At 29.4% G+C, this 21,619-nt stretch overlaps 4 protein-coding genes across 4 annotated transcripts; 3 read left to right on the forward strand and 1 right to left on the reverse strand.

Annotated features, from left to right (window-relative positions):
- The first annotated feature begins 569 nt into the window (after positions 1-569).
- On the forward strand, positions 570-1,982 carry LOC111215318 (transcription factor ORG2-like). The gene is made up of 2 exons (XM_022718780.2): positions 570-1,172; positions 1,362-1,982. The coding sequence occupies exons 1-2, from the start codon at positions 867-869 to the stop codon at positions 1,809-1,811; spliced, it is 756 nt and encodes a 251-aa protein (XP_022574501.1). The 5' UTR covers positions 570-866; the 3' UTR covers positions 1,812-1,982.
- Positions 1,983-9,768: 7,786 nt separating this feature from the next.
- Positions 9,769-11,240, forward strand: LOC111215319 (transcription factor ORG3-like). The gene is made up of 2 exons (XM_022718781.2): positions 9,769-10,569; positions 10,659-11,240. The coding sequence occupies exons 1-2, from the start codon at positions 10,258-10,260 to the stop codon at positions 11,091-11,093; spliced, it is 747 nt and encodes a 248-aa protein (XP_022574502.1). The 5' UTR covers positions 9,769-10,257; the 3' UTR covers positions 11,094-11,240.
- Positions 11,241-11,542: 302 nt separating this feature from the next.
- Positions 11,543-14,070, forward strand: LOC111214984 (transcription factor ORG2-like). Its single transcript, XM_022717919.2, has 2 exons — positions 11,543-13,130; positions 13,519-14,070. Exons 1-2 carry the CDS (start codon positions 12,813-12,815, stop codon positions 13,969-13,971), a joined length of 771 nt encoding a protein of 256 aa, XP_022573640.1. The 5' UTR covers positions 11,543-12,812; the 3' UTR covers positions 13,972-14,070.
- Positions 14,071-14,132: 62 nt separating this feature from the next.
- Positions 14,133-19,051, reverse strand: LOC111214983 (phosphatidylinositol 4-phosphate 5-kinase 4-like). The gene is made up of 7 exons (XM_022717918.2): positions 16,409-19,051; positions 15,980-16,147; positions 15,747-15,912; positions 15,349-15,659; positions 14,947-15,077; positions 14,528-14,600; positions 14,133-14,432 (listed from the first exon to the last, which is right to left on the reverse strand). Exons 1-7 carry the CDS (start codon positions 17,617-17,619, stop codon positions 14,144-14,146), a joined length of 2,349 nt encoding a protein of 782 aa, XP_022573639.1. The 5' UTR covers positions 17,620-19,051; the 3' UTR covers positions 14,133-14,143.
- Positions 19,052-21,619: the final 2,568 nt, after the last annotated feature.

A 21,619-nucleotide genomic window follows, 5' to 3' on the forward strand; every position in this document is an offset into this window, starting at 1 on the left:
ATGAAAGAGAGAGAGATAAGACACCTGAGCTTGCAAAGGACATTCAAGTGTGCAGGCGACTGATTCAGAGGGGTTCAATAGATATACAATCGTGTTTAAATTAAACCCATTAAAGGGTTTTAATAGGCCCAATTAAGAGATAGAGAGACCGGAAACTGATTCATATTTTTACCATTTTGGAATATTTTTGACATGTTCCTTGAAATGTATTAATCCGATGTCTGAATCAGAGAAGCATAATTTGCTTACTTGTTTTAAAGGTAATGATTGAAGTTGACCCTAGGTCGATAATGCCTTTACATTATAGATCACCGACCGTTGTTGTTGTTTATTGAATTTAACATTTAATATATTTTTCAACAAATGTTTTCTTTTTTTTTGGTGGGTCAACAAATAAATAAAATGCTTATGTATATGCTTACAACTTGCTTATGTATATGCTTACAACATTAGAATTGTTTGTCCAAAACTTTTTCCACCTGATTTCCACGAGCCTCCAACACTTTCTTGAGGCTGAGTCATCTTTCAATATTCTTTAATGTAAATGAGTGTACTCTTAATGCATGCAATATTCTTATTAATGGTGACTGTACATAGTTCTCGCGTGGTACATAGACTCTGGCGTGTGCCCACTTACGTTCTGAGATCCAAATATTTCTCTTTATAGTATAGGTGAGTCGTATAACATTTCGGAAACACTTATTATATAGTTTCTTAAATTTTATTTAACTAGAGATTTATTTGTTTATTTTATCTTGTTATCCGGATATAAATATATTCTACAATTATATCTTTACCCATAGTTCAGGGAAGTCCCAGCTTCAAGAGAAAACATAATCTTAGAACTTGTCATTAATCAAACAAAAATGTGTGCATTAGTCCCTCCAGTGTTCCCAAACTTTGGGTGGCCTTCGACAGGAGAGTACGAGAGTAACTACCTGGTCGGAGAGAACCTCGACGACTTTACGTTCCTTGATTGTCCGGCACCAGAGACATATGGAGTGGAACATCATCAGGAGATTCAGGAAATGTTGGGGGTCTCTGTTCCGTCCGAGGGGAATGGGGTCGTGACCAAGAAGCTTAATCACAATGCTAGTGAGCGTGACCGTCGCAAGAAGATCAACTCTTTGTTCTCGTCTCTTCGTTCATGTCTTCCAGCTTCTGATCAATCGGTAAGTAGCTACTCCGCTATATCGTCTAATCAGTTTCACCTCAAAACCAAATAGCAATAATTAGATAATTGGGCTGTTCATTACATTATTTTGATGTGATATTTATAATACGCTAGCTTGTCTATGTATCTATACCATTTAGAGGAAGAATATTGAGTTAACTCTTTTTCTTCAATTTCTTTCTTGCAGAAGAAGCTAAGTATTCCTCAGACGGTTTCTCGGAGCTTGAAGTACATACCAGAGCTACAAGAGCAAGTGAAGAAGCTAATACAAAAGAAGGAAGAACTCTTGGTGCGAGTATCAGGTCAAAGAGACATTGAACATTACGTTGAGCCGCACCCAAAGGCCGTTGCACGTTACGTCTCGACCATTTCTGCGACTAAGCTTGGAGACAACGAAGTGATGGTCCAAATCTCATCGTCCAAGAATCATAACTTTTCGATATCTAATGTGTTGAGTGGGTTAGAAGAAGATGGGTTTGTTCTTGTTGATGTTTCATCTTCAAGGTCTCATGGAGAAAGGCTCTTCTACACTTTGCATCTTCAAATGGGAAATAAAGATGATTACAAACTGACATGCGAAGAGCTACGCCAGAGAATGTTATACTTGTATGAGGAATGTGGAAACTCGTTTAGATGATAATTTGTTCTTGTTTCTTTAGTTATGTCATCGATCCGTTTCTCAACATCTAACATTCATGTAGGCGAGTTATTTTGTTTATTTTTCTTGTTGAAGTCGATGATCGATTATTACATTTACATGCTATTGAATATTGACTGATTACTATGAAATTCATGCTATTGCCGAAAACTTTTATTTTTGTCTATACTTGAGTCTTTGGGTGCCCAACTTTTTGTCGTCTTCTACTCTTTGTTTATGCATTTTAATTTGTTTATATATTGTTAAGTGTTAACAGTTAATTGTGTCTTATATATAATTAGATAAAACAAAAAGACAAAAGGGGTCCTTATAACTTCTTGTATCACTAATACTATATAACTAGATGATAATCCGCGCTCATGCGGAATGAATTTTTTATACTTATATTCATTAAATGATTTTAACATTTTGCAATACTACAATCTTTATCAATTGTAAAATGACGAATACAAATGTTGGTCTCTTAAATGTATAATCGTTGTTGAAGAGTTAACATATTACAACTCATTTTAATATTTTTAAGACTTCATATGCACAAAAAGAAATTAAGTTTTGCGGCTGACACAAATCACCAAAATCAGATAGACCACATCGATTGTAAAATGACGAAAGGAGATTATGTTTTCTGCTCTCGGTTTGTTTAATATTGACTCTCTATAAGTGATTTCATTTTCCACCTCTATAAAATTCTATTTTGCTCTCATTTTTTTCCACTCATATGAGTTTTGTTTATTTTTATAACTTCTTCTGTGAATTTGGTGAATTACATAAGTGTTAATTTAAAAAGATAGACGTATGTAAAAATTTGTTTCACTCCAGATACATATATAAGAATCAAAATTTTAAAGAAAGTCACTGGCAAACTATATTCACAGGTTAGTGTTCAAATCTAATATATCAAGTTGTCATAGAATATAGTGAAGACTCGAAATATGAATGTCTATCTAGTATATATTCACTAGTTTGGTCAAAAAATATTCTAATTCTAGAACAACAAAAAATTACTTACTTGATTAACCTACACTTTTGAGGTTTAATTACTTAAGATTATACCGATACAAAATATATAATACTTTAAAATTCTAGTATATGTAAAATAAGTATAAACTAAGAAGTGTTTGATTTATTAAACGATAAACTAGAAAACTTATAATAAATAGTTCAAATATTTCATTCGTACAATTATAATAGCTAGATATGGTATTATGGAGAAAAAAATATTGGACAAAGGATCAAATCTATCATTCTTCGAACAAACTCAAAAGGAGGTGATTTGAATATTGTCATGATATTTCATTAAAAAACATTTAGGAATAAATATCAAGACTAAATTATTTAATATGAAAGAAATAATATATATATAAATAGTGCTTCCAGTATTAAAAATCACTTCGATTTGAAGAAGTGTATTTATAGGATTGTCAGGATCAAATAACATATTAGAAACTACCAATTAAAAAAATAATGTGTATACGTAAAAGTATATACCTTAGAGTAAGCACATAAATCAAAACTAATACCTTTTGTTTATTTACAATCATGTTTTTGATAAATAAATCAAAACAATCATTTTATTTTATTATGTTATATGCCTATATGGTATATGATTAAACTTTAGAGATATTGACATAGATATATATATAGTATATTTTAATATAAATATTTATTATTGACAATTTCTACTCAGTATGATTTATTAAAATTTGTATATTTGCTGTGACAAAAATTTAAACCATTAATCACAAAACTTTTAATGTGAGATTTTTCCATACAAATTTCAAAATTGAAATATTATGATTTCAATAATTTTCCATGGAAATTTTGAAATTAACATATTTATATATGTTATATAGTATATAATTTAATTTTAGTAATATATATATATATTATAAACATTTATTAATAAGACTTCATATTCTTACAATTTATGATAAATCGTATCTTGTTTGAACAAAAAATATTTTAAACCATTGATCACGAAATTTTCAATGTGATACTTTTACCATTTTTAGTAATTTATATTCGTTTAAAAAAATTGAAAATATAACATATAAGAAAAAATCTATATTTTTATTATATGGTTAATGTGATTGTTCAATTTCTTTTAATAATATAAAATTAAACAAAAAAATAGAAGATGCCAAAATTGTTATCAAATATTTTTTTTTGTGAACAATTGTTATCAAATATTTATTATTCATAATTATTAATTGTCATATTAATTATATTAGGTAATTATGTAGCTTTTATTTAAATAAAGAATTGAAAATATTCTTTTGTATAATATTAATCAATTTGATTATTAGTTTAATAAAAAGTATAATATATATTTATATGTACCAATTTATTTTTCTTGAAATGCTTCATAGGAGATGAACAACATTATATTAGTTGACAAAAAAGGACAACATTATATTAAAAAGTTATAAAATTTTGTTATATACTATATGCTTGGCCCAATCCGGTGCCGGTGATAATACTATTAGGAGATGATCCTGACATTTAAAGGGCACGTTAGGAAACAATAGAGTACATGATAAAAGAGAAGGCATGGTCATTGAACTTGGAGTTTATATATAAAAAAGTACACATTGGCCAGGTTAGGGAACATTATAATACATGATAAAAGAGAAGTCATGGTTATCCATTGATCTTTGCCATCTTGGAATTTATATATAGAGTACACATTAGCATATTGCAAATATAAGAAAACAAATGATAAAATTTTAAATCAGAAAAGTAACATTCTCATCTTTAACAGAAAAAGACGATCTCACAAAATGCTTTGGCAAAAGAATACTTAATTTGTTTTTCTTAAATATATTTTTTGAAAATTTTCTTTTGTTGCAAAACATATCTATATATCTATACTATTATTTACGAAATAATTTTTTTTACGTTTGAGCACTTACGTTAAAAGTTAGAGTTGTTATAAATATCGTTTATACCATTAATGAATAAAATATATATAAATTAGCTATAAAATAAAAACGATTAACAAATTTTGATTAGATAAGTGACTAAAATAAATAACAATAAGAATTATTAAAAATATAAAAATATCTTTAAAAAAAAATTATATATATATAATGTTGTTATCTCACAATTATCTTTTAATAACAATTAAAAAAAAAAATACATCTCTATAATATTAATCAAATAAAATTCTTAATTTTATATCATTTAAAAGAGAATATTGATTGATTTTATATTTATTTGTTAATAATGAATATAGTATACAAAAAAAATTTCAAAAAATTATAATACATAACAAATTTCAAATTAAAATGTATGTATTAATAAGTACCTATAAAATGTTATATAGATAACATGTTGTCTCCGCTTTTTTTTAAATTGCTTTTTTGAGTGTTTGACAATTTTAAAAGTTTTATTCTCCTTTATTTGGCTTTTTAAAATATAAATTAACAGGATTATATTTGTAGCTTCCAGAGTATTATATTTATCTAATGCTGGGATCACAATTAGAGTCGAGGATAAATTGCCAAAAATGATTCAAAACTTTATTTTGAATACAAAAGTGTACTTCAAATTAAATCGAATGCAAAAATAACCCGAAAGATTAGTGAAATTAAAAAAAAAAAAAATTCTTATGAAACAAAAAATATGTATTGAGTGTTACCATTATAACTCTTCTCGTTCAATAGATCTTTAAAATAATTTTAAAATTTATAAAAAATATTTTGATGGAGAAAAACTTGAAAACATGTAATAATAAAAATTGCTAAATGATGTAAATATAGTTTTACTAAAATTTAATTATGTTCAACATAGATGAGCGAATGTAGACTAAATCATGATAGTCATTGATTTAGGGTTTGGTAACATATGTAATATTATTGATATTTTAGGGTTAAATTTTGAAAGCTCTTTTTTTTTTTAATTTGACACTAGAGCTTGATCCGTGCACCCACGCGGATGTTAGTTTACTTTATAAATGAATATTTATTTTTATAAGTGATAATATATGTTTTGAAATTTACCCGTTTAATTTTGTTTTAATATGTCATTTCTAAACACAATAATTTTATAGTTTATATTGAGTAGCTTTATTTTATCATGTAAACCCTTAATTATATCATCTATTTATTTAGAATATGACCTGTAAATTCACACAAATGTATTTTTATTTTTTTATGGACCAAAATTTTATTATAATATATAATAAAATTGTTGTATAAACTGTTTTTATGGATCAAAATTATATGATTATGTATAACAAAATTGTTGTATACTATTTATTATGTATATGTGGAATTAGTAAAATAATTATCATATAATGTATGTAATTACGAAGTTTATATATGGACTTAATTATTTTCAAAAACACATATCCCCTATATATTATTTGAGAAGCATTGCAACATTTTTTTTCTAGCCACGTGTCATCACTAGAATGATTCTTAGAATTATTAGAAAAATAGGTTGGTCTATCTAAATATTTAATAAGTTTTTTATTAAACCACAATAAATATATTATTAATGTGCTTCAATATTTCCTTAAATAAGATTACGAAATTGTTTAATGTGACTAAAGTATATATGACAATTAATGATTTTGAATAATAAATATTTGATAAAATAAGTGTGTATTATAATTATATTTTTTTAATTTTAAGCTATTAAAATAAATTAAAAAATCATAGTAACCAAATAATAAAAATTAAAAAAATTATTTATATATTATATTTTGAATTTTAAAAAACGAGTATAAATTACTAAAAATGTTAAAAGTTTCACATTCAAATTTTGTGATCTATCATTTAAAACTTTTGTTATGACATGATATAAATAATTAAAAAATAATATAAGTTGAAAGTCTCATTTAATAAGTATCAAAAATAATAGATATATAAATATATGTATCATTTTAAATTAAACTATATGCCATATAAAAATACATAAATATCTTAATTTTGAAATTTACTTTGAACATTTTTTGGTAAAAAATTTGAAAAAATATTACCAACTTAATTTTTAAAATATTATAAATTTCTTAAACCATTAATCCCACAGTGAAAATTTTGTTATTACTAATTTAGACTTTTTGCTATAACAGATACAAATGATAAAAAAAATATGAGCAAAAAGCATCATCTAATAAATATTAATATTAAAATATACCATATATATGTTACTATCATTTAAATTTAATTATATATCATATCAAATAGAAATATATTTTTTTGATTTATAAAATTTATTTATATGTTCGCACCAATTTAATTATATAAGTAGTAGATAATGACTTTTTAAGTATTCAATATATATTTATTATTTCATAATATGTTATAAACAGATCTGAGTTAGACTTTGGGAAGTCTTTTAAAGTGTTTTATGCTAAAAGACTTCGCACGAAGTCTTCAGGAAGTCTTTCGAAGTCTTCTGCCTAAAGTGGTAATTCTTTTGGATATGTATTATGTGTGTTTTATATATTAGATTCTAAAAAATTATAGATTCAACCTAATGTGACTTTTTTGTTTATTATCTAAGCTTAAGATTTATTTTTGAAGTTTTCTCTATTTTGAAGTCTTTTGAATGATTTTAAATATGCAGATTTTTCAGATCTGAGTCAGAATTTGGAAGACTTCTCAAAAAACTTTTGGATGACTCTCGGAAAACTCTCGGAAGACTTTTTGGGATGTCTTTTAATGTATTTTATGCCTGAATACTTCCCACGAAGTCTTCAGAAAATCTTCTGAAGTCTTCTGCCGAAAATGGTACAAAAGGATGATATCAAGTGGAGACAAAGCTTATCTATGTTGAAGAATGATATCTAGCTCAATGTGTAATAGTTTTGTTTATGGTATATTTTATGATTTGTATGTGTACTATTTTAGTTGTGAATTCTTTTGTAAACTTGAAGAGATGTTAATCAAAAGAATTTGGTATGTTTTGCCAAAGTACTTGACTTTATTGAAATTATTGATACAACATACCAATATTTTTTTTTAACCATTCTACCCACTAATAACACAAAAACTTAGTTACATTTAATAAAACTAAGAGAGAAAACTTCTCAAGAATACTTAGTCAAATTTACAAAAAATCAAAATCAAACTTTAAGTGAAAGATGAAATTTTAAATCTCGTGGAAGTTTAAAATTATATCTTATGATCTAAAAGACACATTAAACTACATTGAAGTTACTTAACACTATTGAAAGTTAAAAAAAAACATACCTTTAAGTTACTTAACACTCTTGAAAAATCTAACGTAGAAGAATTCTCCAAAAGTCTTCTCGAATTAACTAGAAACATTAGTAAACATTAATATTTGAAATATCATAATTATCACCAAATAAGTTATGAATTTCATCCAGAAACTCCAATAGTGACTAATATACATTAATTAATAAGAAAATATTCAAAATTCATTTTAAATATACAGAAAATAAAAGAATATTTAATATTGACGTAAAAGTCTTCCTGAAGAAGACTTCTTAGAAAATCTTCCATTTAGGTCGTTTTTGCAATTGCAAATTTACAAAGAAATACTTCTAGAGAAGTCTACTCTACAGCAGACATCTTGAGAAGTCTTCCTTTGTAAATATTGACTTACTTTTGAATTTGAATAATCCTCGAAAATACAAGAGAAGACTTCTTTGGCAAACAAGTTAGTTTTGCAATTGACCAAAGTTCTACAGATATTGGATTTTTTTAGAGAAGTTTTATGACGTTCAGATGAAGTCTTCTCACTCTCCCAAGAAGTCTGCGTATGTTACTTTTGAAATTGACTTTATTTAACTTTTTCAGAGAATTCTTCTCTCGTAGCCAAAGGTTTGACCAAAAACCCGAAATAAAATTCGAGAAAACTTCTTAAGAAGTCTTCTCATTAATATTAAAGTTTTTACTATTAATTTTCAATTGCAAAACTAACCTACACAGACTTCTTGCGATAGTGAGAAGACTTTATTTAATAGTAAAGAAGACTTCCCGAGAAGTCTTCTCCAAGAAGATTTCTCAGGAAGTCTTCTATAAAAAGTCAAATTTCTGACAAACTTTGGTCAATTGCAAAACTAACTTATTTATCCGAGACGACTCTTATCTTATTTATTTTTTCTTAACAAGGAAAACTTAGAAAACTTCTAGAGAAGTCTTCTCCAAAAGCACACAAAATGTCAATTGCAAAACTAACATATGCATTGACTAGAAGACTTCTTTAGATGTCTTTTCGTTGGAGAAGACTTCTAGAAGAGTCTTCTTCGCAAAATAGATCTGAACAAAAAATATCATTTTTAGATCTGGTGAAATTCATGTATAGCTTTTACAAGCACACATAACTTCTTAATGGAAGTTACTCACTCGTTCTTGACCATGAATCATGAACTTGAGTAACTTTAATAAGATTATAGTTTTTGAAAAGAAAAAAAATTGGATGAAATAAGAGATAAAGTGAAAGGGAAATGGTTTATGTGCGTAAAACATAAGGATACGAAGATGTGTATGTTGATTTTAGGTGCATTTAGAACATGCAATTGGTTGTTCATGGTGGTTGGTGTTTTGATGACAATAACAATATTGTAAATAAATGAGAAAGATAAGGATGAATGAGTAAAACTCTGATTCTGAAAAAAAAAATGATATTTTCGTGAATAACTCAAATTTTTATGATGAATATAACAAATGAAAGTTTCAAAAGAAATATTGATTAATTTTCTGTTTAATTTAAAATTTTAAGTCATATTTGAAATTTAATAAAAATAAGGTTATATTTAAAAAAACCCCTAGAATCTATGAAACCTCACTGATTTCACATTTACAATTTCCCGCAATTTCCCGTTCTTGAAAGAATAACTAAGCCAGAAACATAATTTAATTACGACAGATATCAAGTTGACCACAGTATTTATAAAGAATGGCTTTGTATTAAATATCGAGGCCGCATTTAATTAAGATAAAGCTATTAAAAATTGAAATGCTTATGTATAGGCTTACATCATCAAGATGCTGTTGTATAGGCTTACCACGACCAAATGTCTGGGAGGAGAAAGGGAAAATCATCTTCCACCTGATTTCCACAAGCCTCCAACAATTTCTTAATGCTGACTCATATTTCAGTATGTAAAAATCATCTTATTATAGTTTTAGTATTCGTCTTCAAATCCTACAGAATATCTCCAATGGTGACTGGACCTAGTGCATGCGTGGAACATACACTCTTGAACGTGCCAACCTGTGCCCTACAGAGACCTACGTATTTTTCTTTGTAGTAAATATAAGTATAGCACATACTTATATAAATAGTCCCAACTAATCAAATTGAAACTTCATTATATAGTTTGTTATATTTAACAACATAGATTTATTTCTTAAATCCTATACCCGCTATATAATCGGGAGACACTAATATTCCATCTTCAATAGAAAACATAAGCTATAAACTTGCCTCTAATTAAGCAAACAAAATGTGTGCATTAGTCCCTCCATTTTTCCCAAACTTTGGGTGGCCGTCGACGGGTGAGTACGAGAGTTACTACCTGTCCGGAGAGAACCTCGACAACTGCACGTTTTTTGATTTTCCGGTACCAGAGACTTATGGACTGGTTCATCAACAGAACAGCTTAGGGGTTTCTATTTCGTCGGCAGGAATTGGAATAGACAAGAGTCCGGTCGTAAACAAGAAGCTTAAACACAATGCAAGCGAGCGTGACCGTCGCAAGAAGATCAACTCATTGTTCTCATCTCTTCGTTCATGTCTTCCAGCCTCAGATCAATCGGTAAATAGATACTTCGATAAAATATATGTGTCTCTATATTATTTAGAGGAAAAATATAAAACTAACTATTTTTCTTTACTTTCTTGCAGAAGAAGTTAAGTATTCCCCAAACGGTTTCTAGGAGCTTGAAGTACATACTGGAGCTGCAGGAAGAAGTGAAGATGCTGATACAAAAGAAGGAAGAACTCTTGGTGCGAGTATCCGGTCAAAGAGCCATTGAACAGCAACCAAAGGTGGTTGCGCATTATGTCTCGACCGTGTCTGCGACTAGGCTTGGAGACCATGAAATGATGGTCCAAATCTCATCGTCCAAGATTAATAACTTTTCGATATCTAATGTGTTAAGTGGGTTAGAAGAAGATGGGTTTGTTCTTGTGGATGTTTCATTGTCAAGGTCTCAAGGAGAAAGGGTTTTCTACACTTTGCATCTCCAAGTGGACAATATTGATAATGACAAGCTGAATTGCACTGAGTTGAGTCAGAGGATGTTGTACTTGTATGAGGAATGTGGGAACTCATACTAGAGGATAACTTTTTCTTGTTTCTTTTAGTTATGTCGTCCCTTTCTCTTGAACATCTAACATTCTTGACCAAAGCATTGTAATTGAGTTGTTTCGGTTGACTACATTTCGATCCAACATCACTGGTTAGAAATACTAATATTTAGTTTAGCTGACAAGACTTGTAAACTAGTAGTAATTCAATAAACCCAATTAATTTTCTTAAAATTTAAAATGTACTATTACTAAATAATAATTATATTTGTAAACAGATTTTTTCTAATTTTGTATGAAAAAAGTTGCTACATATTAATAAAATGTTATTAAGAGTATCTCAGATAGTAAATGCTTAAATAGATAGTTGTGTTTAGACTTGGGTATTTCGGGTATTGATTTGGTTCAGTTCAGACATTTCGGATATCGCATAGTTCGGATAAGGGCTGAAGGATCCAATTAATAACTGATTTGTTTCTGGTTCGGGTTTGGTTCTCATAGTTTTGGGTTAGGTTCGTTTTGGATAATAAAACTAGTAAGGGAAAATACCAGAAAACAAAATTTGCTCTGCTTGGTTCCTATTTGGTTATTTTGGATAATTCAGATATATCAGGTATTTTGGATAGATTATCAAATAAAAATGTTGGATAATTAAAATTATTTTGGATATTTTGGATTAAAATTTGGATAGTTTCGGATAATTTCGGATAATACTTTGTAAGAGTTTTTTTCGAATACTTTTAGTCAACTTTTAAATTATATATATAATATATAATATTTATGTTATATGTATATGTATATATAATTATTTTTATATATTTCGGCTATCCCTTCGGTTTTCGGTTTGGTTCTGTTATGTTGACTTTAGAAATATAGAAACCGTTCGGATCTGAGAGTTTTCATCCAGTTCTAGTTTTGGGTATTTTGGTTCGGTTTTTTTTTTTATCTAGTCCTAGTTGTGTTATGAGGAATGACAAAAAGAGTATTTTACAATAAGAGTACGAATATTACGGGATGATAGCTGTAGTTTTCAGAATATTATATTAGTTTGGAAATGTGGATCACTATAAGAATCTATGAAACCTCATTGATTCACATTTACAAATTTGGAATAATTTTGACAGGTTCTTGGAAGAACAATTAAGTTTAGTTTATACATATGCCATCAAGTTGACCTAACTGATAAATATTATAATGGCTTTGTTGTATTAAATAACGAAATCTGGATTTGTTTATGATTAAAAAAAATCGAAATGCTTACGAATAGGCTTACAACATCGAAAATGCTTGTGTATAGGCTTACAACATCGAAAACGATTGGGACGAGGACACGCCCAGAGCATCTTTCCACCTGATTTCCACGAGCCTCCAGCAATTTCTCTAAGCTGAGTCATCTTTCAGTATGCAAATAATAATCTTATTATAGTTTTGATACATGTAATGCTCGTGTTTGGGTTATTGTACAATATTATCGATTGGTGACTGGTCCTACTTCGATGTGGAACAAGGCTCTGGCTCGTGTCAACATGCGCCATCTATGGAGACCTAGATAATTCTTTTGTTAGTATGAGAAGTCGTTGTCTTAACGAATACAACAAACTCCTATTATTCAGTTTCTTAATTAATAATTAAAACATATATTTTATTTCTTTAACCATTTGCCCGTATACAAATACGGGACTCAATAATCTTCCAATCGAAACAGCTTCAAGAGATAGAAATTCTACAAATATCATTAATTAACCAAAAATGTGTGCATTAGTCCCTCCACTGTTCCCCGACTTTGGGTGGCCGTCGACGGCAGGTTACGAGAGGAGCTACTACCTCGGCGGAGAAAACCTCAACAACGACATGTTTCTTGATTTTCCGGTACTGGAAACTTATGGAGTATTGGCTCATCATCAGAACAGCTTAGGAGTTTCTGTTTCGTCGGAGGGAAATGGAATAGACAACAACCCGGTTGTTAAAAAGAAGCTTAATCACAATGCTAGTGAGCGTGACCGTCGCAAGAAGATCAACTCTTTGTTTGCATCTCTCCGCTCATGTCTTCCAACCTCAGATCAATCGGTAAATAACTTTTTTGATATGTCCATTATGTTTTATGTATTGGAATTTCTAAGAGAATATGTTAGGAATCTTACAGTGAGATTAGGACCTAAAGTGATATACAAAGGATATCAAATATACTAACAGCTTACTGTTATTTAATTGACTTAAATCAGATTTTTAAAGTTGTATAAATGCTTGTCTAAAGAGTCGTAAATTTATTCACATAATCAGTATAAACCATAAAACGGTAATGGCCTCAATCAAGTTTTAAATTCTTTGGCTTTCTTCTTGTTTGATTTGGGCTTGTTCACAACATTTAACATATCAATTAATTTTAAGTTGGATCTGCATCTAAACCATTTAAAAGAAGAATGCTAAGATCCCTTTTCCCTTTACTTTCTTGCAGAAAAAGCTAAGCATTTCAGCTACCGTTTCACGAAGCTTGAAGTACATACCAGAGTTGCAAGAGCAAGTGAAGAAGTTATTACAAAAGAAGGAAGAACTCTTGGTTCGAGTATCAGGTCAAAGAGACATTGAACTTTACGTTAAGCCACAACCAAAGACAGTCGCAAGTTATGTCTCCACTGTTTCCGCGACTAGGCTTGGAGACAACGAAGTGATGGTCCAAATCTCATCATCCAAGATTAATAACTTCTCGATATCTAATGTGTTAACTGGGTTAGAAGAAGATGATTTTGTTCTTGTGGATGTTTCATCTTCAAGGTCTCAAGGGGAAAGGCTTTTCTACACTTTGCATCTTCAAGTAGAAAATATGGATGATCATTACAAAATGAATTGCGAAGAGTTAAGTGAAAGGATGTTGTACTTGTACGAGGAATGTGAAAATTCATTTAGGTGATTAATTCATATAACTGTTGTACATAGTTTATTATAAAATCAGCATAACTTATAAATTTATATTTAAAAAATGTAGTGGCTGCAAGGCAGCGAGTATATATATACCTAAGCCTTTATTTCTTGACCCACAAGTAACCTTGAGAAGGCTAGAAACATAGGAGATGAAACTTGTTTCAATCGTCCTCAGTGAAGACCTTGAAGATGAAATCACGGAAACGTCTAGAGTACAGCCTCGGATCAACGGCTGAGATTGAAGTAGGATCGTACTGGATGCTCTTGTAAGCGTGTTCAAGTTTCTTGCTGATATCGTAATCTTGAAGAATGTCTATGATTCCAAAGATCATGACAACCTCGTAATACTCTCCTGTTGGTTCCCCAACTAGCTGGAACTCACTGTCGCTTCTTCTCATTGTCCTCTCTGCTCGAGCCGGCATGTTTCCTCCAAGTCTGATACTAGCCCACCTACAACAACCAACCCATTTCTTAGACTTGAGAATGGAGAAAAGTTATTGTTTCTAATTAAATATGAGTTCAACTTTTGTTGTGCGTTTACTAACCTTGTGGGATCAGATAGAAGCTGATCCACGTCTGCTCTGGAGAGACGAGGGGCTGTTTCATCTTCAAATTCACCTGAAGTTGAGAAACAAAAATGGGACAAATCTTTTAGATCGCACAAACAAATTAGGTTAAAATAGCACATAAAAAGGAAAAAAATATCTATTATACCATTAATTAAAAGGTTTTAAGCTATTCTAAACCCTTATACTAACCCCACCCCATAACTACTAAATCTTAAATTTTAGTCACTAAATTAAAACCCTCAAAAGTATTTTTAACATTTAATTAGTGCTATTTTGGAAGAAAAAAAAATCCATTGTGTGCTATTTATTGACAAAGAGACAATTTTTCATGAAATATTTGGTTGTTGCATTCTGCTGAAGAGAAATGATACTGAGTTTTATAGGAATATACGAACCAATAGGCGTGCGAGCTCCAGAAGGAATCAGCTCTCCAGCCACTGATGCTTCTCTGAAATGAATCCCAACCAGAAGACTGTAGTCCATGATCCTTTCCTGTTCTAGAAACTCACAATCTTTGTCCACTTGCCTGAAAACAATAACAACAATGGTCATATAAGAAAACTCAACGTAAAGAAATGGGTTAGTAACAGTGTTCTATATTCGGTCTATGCGGATGCCTACTCCCATGTGGATTTAAATAAATCGGACGCATAATAGCATTTATATGAATAGTATACGGCATGTGGGGATGTTTAGGCGGATTTAAATTTTTATATTTAAAAGTTAAAAACATTAACATAGTTATATATTTGATAGTTATTTATTATATTCATAATACAAACTTGTGTTCTTCTAACCTGGTGAATTCTTGGAACCAAGCTTTCTGTAGTCTGAATATGAAATTCAGATCAAGATCTTTCAAGATTGTGTTTGAGTTGATTTGAGATTCAGGTTTATCGGTTGTACGACCAAGAGAAGATCCTTTTAGATCAAAGCGTCTGTGGATAGAGTACTCGGAACAGAACAGGTTTCCCATAATAACAAACCGCACCTTCTTTTGGATTGTTCCAGTCAATTTCACACAGTGTAGACCATAGAATTTAATCACCAAAGTGTTCTCAAATGCTCGAACATGGTTGTAGTAAGCTGCAAGCATTCTCAGAAACACCTACATCATCATAATTCAAGAAATCAGTTAGTAGTTGTAGCAGTCACCCATTCTTCATCTGGTAACTTCAAGAAGAAGCAAACTCACTTTAGTTTCAGACTTCTTCATTGTCTTTATCATATAACGATCATCGTTTGTTAAGTAGAAAAACATTCCACTTTTACCAGGTGACGATAGCTCCCTAAGGGCATCATTACCACATAATGATAACATGTAGTCAGCTGGATCTACCTTGAATAGCTTCCTCAAGCTCCTGAAGATAGATGAATTAGCATAACATAGTGTAAGAAAATGTAGAGCCTAGTGTTGTGGTCTCTCACCTAAAAACTAATGGACAATAGTCTTTCCATTTGAATTCAGTAGATTGGTGAGGAGGCGTGTATTTGGTTCCTTCTGGTGGAAACCTTGTCCACACCTTCTCCTTTGGATCAAAAGCTGAATGCTTAAGATCAAGAGACACAACAGGAGCTTGTTTTCCAACAGCATGTCTGCTTAATCAAAACACCATTAAAAACATCAAGAAGGATTAAATTGTCATAACTGGTGACAAGAGCCGAGCCGGTTCTGAGCATAGGCAAATGAAACATTGGTTTATGGCCTCTAAAATTTAAGATTTTTTTTCTTTTTGCATAAACATAGACTTTCAGATTTGTATTAAAAAAAATAGAATACAACTCTTACTAAATTGTTTATAACCCTCAAAATCTCAAGACCGGTCCTACTGGTGAGAAGGTGAGTAAGATACTTACCTGATTCCAAGCTGTAGATTAAGCATAAGATCGTAGTTTCGATGACCTTTCGATATTGTCTCGCCTTGCTTCTTCCCTGCCCTTGGCAGTCTCATAGGCACAGGGCTAGGTTTCAAGCTTTGAATGAAGCCTTCAGCCTCAAGTCTCATTATTTCAGCATCTAAATCTCTTCTTGTGTTGGAGTCAATATCAGCAGCGCCTTCACCGCTTTCACTTCCCCACATATTCATCTTCTCAAACGCTCTATCTAAACCAACACTCACCCTCCCATCAACTGAGATCCTCCTCGGCTTCTCTACACGCTTGGAAGAGTTCCAAACAGAGAGCTTCTTTTGTGAAGGCAACACAGGAACTCTCTCTCCACTGCAGATAGTGTACTCACTTAGATTGTTGAACACATCTTTAGGATCCCACTCAAGGCTCCCTTCGTTCTCGGGTGGATGATAAGTGCCGTTCATTTCTTCCGGGTCCTTAGACCAATGACCAACGTAGAAACTCCCATCATCCCATTTGAAAGTACCGTTTCCACTAGGGAAACCATCGTCCCAAAACCCATCGTATCTACTACCATCCGACCAAACAAAAGTACCTTTGCCACAAATGGAACCGTTCTTCCATTCACCAATGTAAAAACTCTCATCTCTCCAACGATACTTCCCTTGAGCTTCTTGCAAACCTCTCCTCCATTCACCATCATACACATCTCCGTTTGCAAAACTCTTGATCCCATGTCCATGTTTTAGGTTCATCACCCATTGGCCTCTATAAGCATCTCCACTAGGACCTGTGTAAGTCCCAGTCCCATCCATGTACCCGCTTTTGAATTCACCTTCATATGTAGCACCAGAAGGCCAACCAAACTTCCCTTTCCCCATAGTCTTGCCATTGTACCATTCACCAATGTACGTGCAACCATCTGTCCATAGATACTTACCGTGCCCGTGTGGGAAACTATCATACCATTGACCTGTGTAATAGTCTCCATTAGGAAGTACCTTCTCTGCATGGTACATTTCACCTGTGCTGCTCTCATCATCATTCTCATTGGTTGTTGAAGTTTCATCATCTGTTTGTGGAGCTACAGATACTGTCCCAAAAATGTTGTTTGCTCGCTTCTTGGCTTGTTGGGTCTTTTTCATTGTCACCTCCCAAGCTTTTAGAACACAGCCTTGTTCCTTGCTCATTTTCTTTTTCTTTTTTTCTAGAGACATGTATATATCCTAGAACAAAACCTAAGAAAACATATTTGTTCTTGTCTAAACAACAAATCCTATAGATGTACACGTACAAAAGAGAAGACAAACTGTAGACCTAACCATTCAATAAAAAGCAGCACGAATATTCAATTTAACTTAAAGTATGTGACTTCTTGTCTCCATTGTCATTGAATCATATAGAAACAGGTTTTTTTTTGTTCTTATTTGAGTTGCAACATTTTGGGAATGAATACTGCTCTGAACGATCAACCAAACCTAACTAATGGCCAAAAGAGTTAAGGGATCAAAACATCTCTCTCTCCGACATTTCATCTTTTCTTGTCAAAGAGGTAACCGTTCATCTCCTCAAACCACTGAAAGCCTTCAAATTTAGAGAAACAATTCAAGACCCATTTATTTCTATTCTTAGCATTTCCGAGTTTTTCTCTCACAAACATATATACATACATTTTCTTATAAATTAAATTGAAGAAATAACTGATCAATTTAGCCTAAACTGATTATGTGTATTTTGAACCCCACTTTACTCTAGCTGAAAATATGAATTTGATCATTTCAACTTTGTTAGTCCAGATCCATACCAGTAATCTAGGTTACATAAAGTGGGATTATAATTAAAAGTAAAAACTCTGTATATTTTGTCTATATCCTATATTAAAAGTTTTTTTTTTAAGATTCAATATAAAATTTGTTAACCATAATAAGAACTTTGAGAATTTGCTGACTTTACTATCAAAATTAAAAATCTTGTAGATATTTTTCTTTATTGTTATACTGTGGATAAAATTATATACTTTCTAACAAGAACGTCTTTTAAAAATCACCTTAAATTTGTTGTCATACACAAAATTAATTTTTTATATATTTTCTGCCATATTCACCTTAAAAGTTCAACTAATTCACAAAAATCTCATTATTTATTACTTTGTTTTTGAAATAAGTTAATTTTTGAAAATGTTATTGTCTTCAATATTACCAACCACCATTCACAAACAAAACCAAAATTTAATGCACCAGAAATCAATGTATACATCTTTTTATCTCATTTCTTATACATAAAATCATTTATCTTGAACATTTTTTCTCATTCCATCCTAAGAACTCAAAAAAAAAATATTTCAAAAAAAAAATTCATTAAAACTACTCAAATTTGACATTCTTGAAAAGCTGGAATGAAAATTTTTCTAAAAGGTATCTCGAATAATAATCAGTTTCTTTCTCTCACTTCGAATGGAATGAATTGTACTTTATATATTTTGATATAGAACTAATACTGTAAAAAAAATGTTGTATAAATTTTTGCTGTAGAAGTTTGGTTGTAGATTTTAGAAGAACTAGATTTTTTAACCGCGCTACGCGCGGATAAGATATTATATGTATTTCACAATTCTAAAAAATAATGTATAATATTGTATTATATTATTTAAAGAATATAAAATAAGACTACATAACATAAATATATTTTTTATTTTTTCTTTGTGAAAATCATTATGTTGTTTGATTGTTGTACTTAATTCACATATTTGCATAGATATTTGTGATAGATGAATAACTATATTTTTATTATCAGTAAATAATATATATTTATTATATAATATAAGAAAAATGAAATTATTTACTTTTTAACAAACTTGTCTCATGTTGGGGACTCGGTTATAGACATATCATATTCGAATGAAACATTTTTACACTTATCAATCTTCTTAACAATTAAGAAACAAATCTGAATATCAAAACAATATCTCATACGATCTCTTTGTGGAATAACTGCTCTGAAGAAATTGAATTTATGCATCAAAAAAGACTGGAAATGGATGTGCATATGTGTTATCTAAGTCAGCTTTAAAAAAAACTATTTATAGTTCATATATCATTTATGTCCATCCTATTTTTTTGTCCATCATTTCTTAAACATCTTGAAATAAGTAATGCTAATTAATTATAAACTTTTTGCTCACAAAATAAAAATCAAATTTGTTTAATTATCGCTTAATTTGTCTAACTGATATATGTATTTTTCAATTCTAAAAAAATAATGTATAATATTGTATTACATTATTTAAAGAATATAAAATATGACTACATAACATAAATATACTTTTTAAATTTTCTTTATGAAAATCATTATGTTGTTTGATTGTTGTACTTGATTCACATATTTGCATAGATATTTGTGATAGAAGAATAACTATATTTTTATTATCAGTAAATAATATATATTGATTATATAATATAAGAAAAATAAAATTATTTACTTTTTAAACAAACTTGTTTCATGTTGGGGACTCGGTTATAGACATATCATATTCGAAGGAGACATTTTTACAGTTATCAATCTTCTTAACATTGAAAAAACAAATTTACATATCAAAATAATATCTCATATGATCTACTTGTGGAATAACTACTCTGAAGAAATTGAATTTAGGCATCAAAAAGGACTGGAAATGGATATGCATATATGTTATCTAAGTCTGCTTCACAAAGTACTATTCATAGTTCATATATCATTAATGTCCATCCTATTTTTTTGTCCGCCATTTCTTAAACATCTTGAAATAACTGATGCTAATTAATAATAAACTTTTGCTGGAAAAAAAATCAAATTTGTCTTATTATCACTTAAATATTTTATTAATATGGTCTAAAAAGCTTTTTAGTGATATCATAGTTTAATTTATTAGTTTTTTTGTTACTTTTTAGAGGTTTTTGTATTTAAGATTTTTTTTTCATATTAAACTTCTATTTCTTTCACAGAATTGATATAAATATATATATATATATATATATATATTTATATATATCATAAAAATTACCATCAAATCAGTTTTACTTATTTATTATTTTGTTTGAACGAAAATACACTTTTTAAATAATTTAATTTAAAATAAAATTATATATTAATTTGCTGTATTTTAACAATTTCATTGATTTAATTAATTTGCTTTGGTGGATAACTTAAAAAGTTTTCATATGAATCTAGGAAAGCAAGCTTATGTTGTTATATTATATTTATTTTGTGTATATAGAATCTATATATAATGTTAGTTTAATAAAGAAAGAACATTATTTTTTTTGTAACTTCAAAAAGATACATTATTATAATTTTAAATGAATCAAAATTGAATAAAATGGTAATTAAATATTTGTAAATCTAATTGTTTAGTTGGATTCTCATGAAAAAAAATATCGATTGGTTAAACAAATGTTTTAAAAAAATTTGTGGTATTTTTTTGTCTATAAATTATAAAATTTATTGAATTAATATATTTAATTATTGCATCCTTAAATAATATTTTATTAAGACATTAGAAAAATATGTTTTGAGTTGTTTTGTCAAATTGTACAAAAATCTATGCTTTTTCATATTTGTAACTTCAAAAAGATACATTATGACAATTTGAAATTAATCAAAATTGAATAAAATGGAAATTAAATATTTGTAAATCTAATTATTTTTTTTATCTTGTTTAGTTGGATTCTCATGAAAAAAATCGATAGGTTAAACAAATGTTTCAAAATTTGTTGTGTTATTGTTTTGTCTATAAATTACAAAATTTATTGAATTAATATATTTAATTATTACACCCTTAAATAATATTTTATTAAGACATTAGAGAAATATATTTTAATTGTTTCCTATGCTTTTTCATATTTGTCACGAAAATTTATATGTTAAACTTACTTTTACAAAATTCTTAACTTTGTCACGAAAACAAAAATCTATGCTTTTTCATATTTGTCAACGTTCTCACACTTTCTAAGAATATATTAGCTTAGTCACTTACTTATTTTTTTTTTTACAAAACAAAGTATCGGAGTCTTGAAAGTTGAATTTATATTATTGTAAATGTACATAAGAGTTTGTGATTATATACTTAGTGGTTCTTGTATATGTGTCCAAGAATGTTTCAATGGCTTAGTGGTAACTGTCCTATATATATATCATACTAACCCGGGTTCGATTCTCACCTTCGCATTGTTTTTTTTATTT

Source organism: Brassica napus, chromosome A4 (assembly GCF_020379485.1).
Source record: "Brassica napus cultivar Da-Ae chromosome A4, Da-Ae, whole genome shotgun sequence".
Taxonomy (NCBI): domain Eukaryota; kingdom Viridiplantae; phylum Streptophyta; class Magnoliopsida; order Brassicales; family Brassicaceae; genus Brassica; species Brassica napus.

Excerpts from the sequence above, each read along its gene's own strand:
- LOC111214983 (XM_022717918.2), bottom strand. The coding sequence starts at position 17,619 with ATGTCTCTAGAAAAAAAGAAAAAGAAAATGAGCAAGGAACAAGGCTGT. Across the intron at positions 15,078-15,348 it reads TGGTTCCAAGAATTCACCAG|GCAAGTGGACAAAGATTGTG; the intron begins GTTAGAAGAACA and ends TATTGTTTTCAG. Across the intron at positions 14,601-14,946 it reads TGGAGCTCGCACGCCTATTG|GTGAATTTGAAGATGAAACA; the intron begins GTTCGTATATTC and ends TCTCAACTTCAG.
- LOC111215318 (XM_022718780.2), top strand. The coding sequence starts at position 867 with ATGTGTGCATTAGTCCCTCCAGTGTTCCCAAACTTTGGGTGGCCTTCG. Across the intron at positions 1,173-1,361 it reads TTCCAGCTTCTGATCAATCG|AAGAAGCTAAGTATTCCTCA; the intron begins GTAAGTAGCTAC and ends TCTTTCTTGCAG.
- LOC111215319 (XM_022718781.2), top strand. The coding sequence starts at position 10,258 with ATGTGTGCATTAGTCCCTCCATTTTTCCCAAACTTTGGGTGGCCGTCG. Across the intron at positions 10,570-10,658 it reads TTCCAGCCTCAGATCAATCG|AAGAAGTTAAGTATTCCCCA; the intron begins GTAAATAGATAC and ends ACTTTCTTGCAG.
- LOC111214984 (XM_022717919.2), top strand. The coding sequence starts at position 12,813 with ATGTGTGCATTAGTCCCTCCACTGTTCCCCGACTTTGGGTGGCCGTCG. Across the intron at positions 13,131-13,518 it reads TTCCAACCTCAGATCAATCG|AAAAAGCTAAGCATTTCAGC; the intron begins GTAAATAACTTT and ends ACTTTCTTGCAG.